This window comes from Amblyomma maculatum, chromosome 3 (assembly GCF_055883805.1).
Source record: "Amblyomma maculatum isolate TAMU_Amacu chromosome 3, ASM5588380v1, whole genome shotgun sequence".
Classification (NCBI taxonomy): Eukaryota; Metazoa; Arthropoda; class Arachnida; order Ixodida; family Ixodidae; genus Amblyomma; species Amblyomma maculatum.
Window position 1 is genome coordinate 148,863,129 of NC_139346.1, and position 7,194 is coordinate 148,870,322.

The 7,194-nt window shown below is 46.0% G+C and overlaps 1 protein-coding gene across 1 annotated transcript; it reads right to left on the minus strand.

Annotated features, from left to right (window-relative positions):
* Positions 1 to 2,734: 2,734 nt before the first annotated feature.
* Positions 2,735 to 6,545, minus strand: LOC146196387 (uncharacterized). Its single transcript, XM_084598165.1, has 3 exons — positions 6,471 to 6,545; positions 3,488 to 4,394; positions 2,735 to 2,855 (listed from the first exon to the last, which is right to left on the minus strand). Coding segments are annotated over exons 1-3 (918 nt in total). The 5' UTR covers positions 6,480 to 6,545; the 3' UTR covers positions 2,735 to 2,853.
* Positions 6,546 to 7,194: the final 649 nt, after the last annotated feature.

Consider the following 7,194-nt stretch of genomic DNA (forward strand, 5'->3'; position numbering starts at 1 on the left):
GTCGAGATATCAAAGCTAATCAATAAGCGCAAGGTGGCCGATATAAGGAAGTATAACATGGAGAAAATTGAGTATGCTGTAAAAAACGGGGGAAGCCTTAAAGCAGTAAAGAAGAAATTGGGAATAGGCAAAAACCAGATGTATGCGATAAGGGACAAGGCGGGCAACATCATCCCTAATATGGAAAAGATAGTCAAAGTAGCCGAGCCGAGGAGTTCTATACAGATCTCTACAGTAGCCGAGTAGCCAGGACCGTAATGAGATTGGCGGTAGGGAAAAACAGTCAGACGTTCCACCAGTGACGAAGGACGAGGTCAAGAAAGCACTAGAAACTATGAAAAGGGGAAATCAGCTGGAGAGGATCAGATAACTACAGATTTGCTGAAGGACGGGGGGGGGGGGGGGGTATCGTGCTAGAAAAACTGGCCACCCTGTATACGCAGTGCCTGGTGTCATCGACGGTACCGGAACCATGGAAGAATGCAAACATTATCCTCATTCACAAGAAAGGGGACTCGAAGGACCTTAAAAATTACAGACCAATCAGCTTACTGTTTGTTACGTATAAGGTATTCGCTAAGGTAATCGCTAATATAATCAGGACAACCTTAGACTGCAATCAAGCAAAGGATCAAGCAGGGTTTCGGAAACGGTACTCTACTATCGATCATATCCATACCATCAATCAGGTGATAGAAAAATGGTCGGAATATAACCAGCCCTTACACATACCATTCATTGATTACGAAAAAGCATTTGACTCAGTTGAAACCTCGGCGGTGATGCAGGCATTGCGAAATCAGGGGGTAGACGAGCCGTACGTGAAAGTGCTGGAAGATATATATATAGTGGCTGCACAGAAACCATAGTTCTGCATAAAGAAAGTAACAAAATTCCCATAAAGAAAGGTGTTAGGCAAGGAGACACAATCTCCCCAGTACTATTCATAGCTTGTTTAGAGGAAGTATTCAGAGACTTGGAATGGGAGCAGTTAGGGATAAGGGTAGATGGAGAATACCTCAGTAATCTGCGATTTGCTGATGACATTGCCTTGCTAAGCAACTCGGGGGATGAACTGCAAATAATGATTGATGGCCTAGACAGGAAAAGTAGAAAGGTAGGCTTGAAAATCAATAGGCAGAAGACTAAGGTACTGTTCAAAGGCCTCGGGAAGGAACAGCAGTTTACATTAGGTAGCGAAACACTGGAAGTAGTAGGCGGATATGTCTACTTAGGACAGGTAGTAACCGCAGATCCGGACCATGAAAAGGAAATAACAAGAACAATAAGATTGGGGTGGAGCGCATTTGTCAAGCACTCGCAGATTATGACTAGCAGCTTACCAGTATCGCTCAGGAGGAAAGTATACAACAGTTGCATCTTGCCTGTACTCACCTATGGGGCTGAAACGTGGAGGCTAACCAAGAGAGTTCTACTTAAGTTGAGGACAACCCAGAGGGCTATGGAACGAAAAATGGTAGGGGTAACATTAAGAGACAGAAAGCGTGCAGAGTGAGTCAGAGAAATAACTCAAGTTACCGACATTCTAGTAGAAGTTAAGAAAAAGAAATGGACATGGTCAGGACATGTAGTGCGAAGAGAGGATAACCGATGGTCGCTGAGGGTAACAAACTGGATTCCAAGGGAAGGGAAGCGTAGCATGGGGCGGCAGAAAGTTAGGTGGGCGGACGAGATTAAAAAGTTCGCAGGGGTCAAGTGGATGCAGCTAGCACAGAACCGGGTTAAGCGGAGAAATATGGGAGAGGCCTTCGCCCTGCAGGGGGTATAATCAGGCTGATGATGATGATGATGATGATGATGATGATGAAAAAGAACTAAGCAGAGAGCGTGACGTCACGAGGCCAATCTTCGCAAGCCAAGCTCCGAGGAAGCTGCTCCCTCCCCCGTTCTTTCGCTCTCCCAGTCTGTCTCTATGTTTTGATGTCGGTATGTTTTAATGCGCGGGTCTGGCTTGGAGTGGGCTTACGGCTGTCTGCTGTGGCGAGCACGGGTTATCGCGCCGATTCCCCGGTGCTGCGCGCGCGGCAAACCCCGCGCGGTGCCGATTCGCGCGTGCGCGATTCGAAGCGGTAATAGATATCACCGCACGCTATCCCATGGTCTAATCACGTAGAGATCGACACGCTCCCTTTTATTTTTTTATGACTAGGCTTCAGGAGTATTGCCTTGCGCTCCCTCCTGATATCTTTTCCTCTATGCTAAATATCTAAAGTGTCTAACATTGAGTAATTTGACAAAAGCCATAATTCAGTCCAGGAAGGTCATAAATAATCTAAAAGTCAGGAATTTAATCCAGTAGCCACTTAACAAGGCAACATCGGTCGAATTGGCTCAAGTATCTAAACATTGGGTAACCAATATTCAAAAGCCATATAGAAATAAATAAATAAATATAAATACGAATACATGAAAATAAAAATATTAGGAATGATATATAACACATGTAAAATATTACAAAAAGGGTTCCCCCTTACTGCACCTAAACAGTCCTAAGTGCTTCCTGGAATTTCTTCTGCTGAGGGTTGCATGGACAACTTTTCTACTTAATTTATTATAGATAAATGCTGCAAAAATTCATTTCCAGCCAGTACCACAGTTCACCAAATTGACATATGATCATACAGTGTACTGATTCGCGTTCAATTGTTCGTCTAGAAATTAAATCGAGCTGACTAGAAATTTTATCGACCGCACTTCCGGAAGCACTGACAACTTTTTCAGACGTTTTGGTTACTTTATTTCGAACTTCAAAACAATCAATGGCCCCGAGGAACGATGATTCCGTAGATGCTTTGTAACTGCACTCTTGCTGCTTCTTCATTGATGAATATTTTCTGTAATAAAAAATAATGACAACTCGTAAACATTGTAGTATAGAGAAAAATGACCTAGATAACTAGAATGAGTTTTCTTGAATAATCATTTTTTCATATTTAATAGCATGGGTTATAATATGCATCGCCCCATTTGCAAGCATCACTAGTTCCTGTTAACGCACAGAGCTGTGTTCTTGTCTGCAAAGCTTTCGATTTCACGTATGTCTTACACTTGTCACCCCGTGACATGCGTACTTCTAAATCACTGCACAAAGGGTACAAAATGAGCCATTGAAGGGCTCGTTTTTAAATGATTTAGGTTGAGGCATAAAATATTTTAAATTATGGTTTAGTCTCTTCCTCCTATCAACATCTTAAGTATTCCTTCTATATGAAGGAACATAGCTGGAAGTTTATTCGACGTACAGCATCTGTAACAAAGACCTTGAGACATTGTTGCTGAACAGAATGCAAGGATGGTTGCAAATGATTTTCTTCCGAGATATGAAATTAAATAAACATGAAGAAAGCAGAAGTGCATTTCTGCTCCGCTAGCTGACTAAAACATGAATTGTCCGAAGCTGGCATCAGCTGGAAATGATAAATGATGCAGCCCCCCCCCCCCCCCCCCCCAGAGCTGATATACTTACACTTCTTCCTGCGAACCAGGCCAGAATAGTGGACAGGAGTTCCGAGACCATAGCCGTAGTTGAGGCCATAGCTGCCGAGGCCATAACCGTAGCCGTAGCTGCCAGCGCCATAGCCAAGAGATCCGACGCCGTAACCGTAGACCGGGGCGGAGTGGGAAATGCCGTAAGAAGCGACGGCAGGAGCAGCGTGATGAAGACCGACACCGTAAGAGGCGACAGCTGGAACAGCGTGATGAAGGCCAACGCCGTACGAGGCGACAGCTGGAGCAGCGTGGGCGAGACCAACGCCATAGGAGGCGACGGCTGGAGCAGCGTGAGCGAGGCCGACTCCATAGGAGGCGACGGCTGGAGCAGCGTGAGCGAGGCCGACCCCATAGGAGGCGACGGCTGGAGCAGCGTGAACGGCGGTGGTGACAGCTGGGGCGGCGTGGGCTACGGTATAGGAGGCGACAGCTGGTGCAGCGTGGGTGACGCCATAAGAAGCGACAGCTGGAGCAGCGTGAGCCAGACCGACGCCGTAGGAAGCGACAGCTGGAGCAGCGCCATAAGAAGCGTAGCGGGTGATCGCTGGAGCAGCGTGGTAGGCGGACACAGTGCGAGTCACAGCCGGAGCAGCAGCGACGGTGCGCCCGAGAGCGCTGTAGCCGTAGCCAAGGCCACCATGGCCATAGCCGAGACCACCGTAACTGAGACCGCCGTAGCCAAGGCCGTAGCCGGTGAGACCGGAATAGCCAACTCCGGTCCCGGAGAGGCCGTAGCCATGACCGAGAGCGTAGCCGCCGTAGCCTCCAGCGCCGCTGGCATAGCTTCCATAGCCGTATCCTAGGGCGGCGTTCCTGAGCAGGGAGCCGCGAACATATCCGGCTGCGGCACTGGAGACCAGGGCAAGTAGGAGGCAGGCGTGCAGCTGCGGATTCGAAAGCATGAGGTGAAGTAAGAGTGATAAGTATGTAGATGATATGCCTGAGTGTAACTAAAATACGCGGGGTGATAGAGGAGCGGCCACTCTGCTTGAGCCATATGTTGTTTTCATGGAAAAAATAAATCAATAAATCAATCTTAGTACGCATATTACGAGAGGAAAATTTTACAAAAGCAAAAAAAGAGCACCACTCATATTACTTTTCATGTGCTCAGTCGTGCCGATATTACCCCGGCTTGTCACCGAAACTCGCGAGCAGCGTAGCACCGGCTGCGTCCAAATAGCTCCCTTTCACTCAAGCTTCGGTCTCGGCGCAAGCAACGCCGTGGCCCGAGTTTCTATTCTGCCTTCGATGCCAAGAAACCGGCGGCAATGTCCCAATGTCCTGTTCCTGCAATAATTTCTTGAGTCCACAACAATTTGATTGCGGCTTTTTGGTTCACTTTTTAGTATGTTTTGACTGGTGGTATCAGTCCTGAAGCTTATATGCAAAACTGTAACACTCTTATCTCTAATCATGACCATTGTTGTTGTGTTACATCCCGTGCTGGTAAATAAAACCGTTCAGCTGTTAACGCCAAAACAAAATTCTCAGCATGCTTTTGTTAGCGAACAAAAAATTGCTAGATACCTAAAAAGAACACTTGAGTCCTAACATTACACGTATAAGTTAATATGACAACCCTTCACAGACTTTAAAGGTTGCTGTACCTATACAAAAAAAAAGTTGTCTAAAGTTCTGGTTATAAACTTTCCAACAAGTGGAACAATGGTAAACTATAAAATGATCCCGCGAAACCAAATGCTGCTCGACTCTCACTTGTTGTTAGTTTTCGTTCTCAAAATGTCAAAAGCGAATGGCCTTTGCTGCTCAAATCGTGAACAGGTTAGCACTAACTTTATTCATTACACTTTTGGATACACCTGAGTAAAGCTTGCTCTTTAAAAACTTTCTGCATCTACGTAGATTCCAATAATGATATATATTGCACTGCCGTCTATGTCATCTAAACGTTTTGAACGCAACAACGAAATACAATAACCTATTTAACTCCATTTCCGTACACCGAAGCGTAAATAAACCTAAGGCCTCATGACAATTAAAAATCCCACTAGCATAGTTATTGCTCACCAGTGCCGCATAAAAATAGCGGTGCTTGAAGTCCGGAAGCCTCTCTCCTTTCATGAGACTCTGCCGTACCAGGATATAAGCTTTTCATGGAAAACGCACACTCAACTAAACATATTCCGATGCCCTTGGCCAGCCGCTCACCTCGATAAACAGTCCATTCTTGGAAAAACTGCCAGCGTCTCTAAAAACTGAAAAGCGCTTCCGATTTGGTCCGTCTAGCTCCTTTCTGGCTTAGAGCTATGGTTTTGATTTGGTTTGTTGAGAAAATTGATTTGGCACGCACGCGATCGTATTTCATTTGAGCCCTGTACTAAGCTTAAACCCCGATAACGCGCAGTTTCTATGGCCGCATATCGACAATGCGTCTTATTATGAGATTTTACGAATGGATCTTTACGCCGCCTTGTACGAAAGCGCTTCGCTTAAGCTTTGACCCCGTTTACTGGTCGCCTCTCGCTGTGACAAGGACAGTGAAGTAAATCGCAAAATGATCAAAGGCGAGCTTCGTATATCTCTCTCAAGGTTTTCGGGCGTTGCAGAGAGGCGTATGTCAGCGAGGAACCTCCGAACACGCGAGCAGCTTGGCGCAAAAAAAAAAAAAAAGAAAAGGGATAAGACTTGTAGTACTTCTCTTCTGCCTACTTGGGAAGTACAGGTCTACTGTCTTTGTGCAGGTGGTTAACAAAACAAGTGGGCAACTTCACCGAGTTTCTTTCGGAAGAGGCTTTTAAAGTCAAGCAAGATTCTTTGGCTTATTGACAAGTAGCCGAGGAAGTATCCTTATAAGGCTCTTTGCAGAAGTTTACTGTTATCAAAGAACCTTTTCTCGTTGAGGTATGGTACGAAGGGTAAATCGTTAATCTGGTGAAGGGCCTACAAAGAAACGCACAAAGGACGAAACTAGCCGTAAAAAGCTGGCGCACACTTACTCCAGTCATGGTTGTCTGTGTTCCGCGTAGGACGATTCAGAGTACACTGCTCGGCATGCAGTTGCGTCGATCTCCTCTTATACATACTGGAGAGCGAGCGGTAGAGCATCCGGAGAGGGGCAGAGAAGAGCGTGAGAAGAAACGATTCATGTTTGCTCACGTATCAGTACTGCGTTTTTCATTGCTTCATTATGGAGCATCCTTCCTTCTTCCTGATCTGAAACGTCGATGAAATTAAGTCGTTTTCCTGAGAAGGGGAGGAGGAGGATACGCTTCTTATTCAAAGTAGGAGTGCGGGGATTAGTTCGTTACTCGTTTTGGTCATTATGTAAGCATACGCGAGCCAGCAAAAGGATATGTGTGGTGCCGGGCACACGCTTAAACTGCTGTACTCGTCTCAAAAGATAGGGACGCAGCTCGACCTGTGCTAGCTGCCTCGGCAGCTAATAAGAATCCGAAGTGTGTCTATGGGTATTCAATCCGGGCCGGACTATGGAGCGGTGGTGCGCAGGTTTGCGTGAAGCAGGCCGGCCATAAGCAAAAGGGAGCGCGCGCATTGCTGAAGTGACGGTGATGATATCATGTGAAGGCAGCGCGGCTGTTGCAAAGGAGACATATCCGTCAAAGGGAAACATCTTTTTTGAAAATCAATATTTTGAGCTTACTTTTCGCAGAAATATATTGCTCCTTTCTCTTTCCGCACGAAAAAAACATAAACATCCCA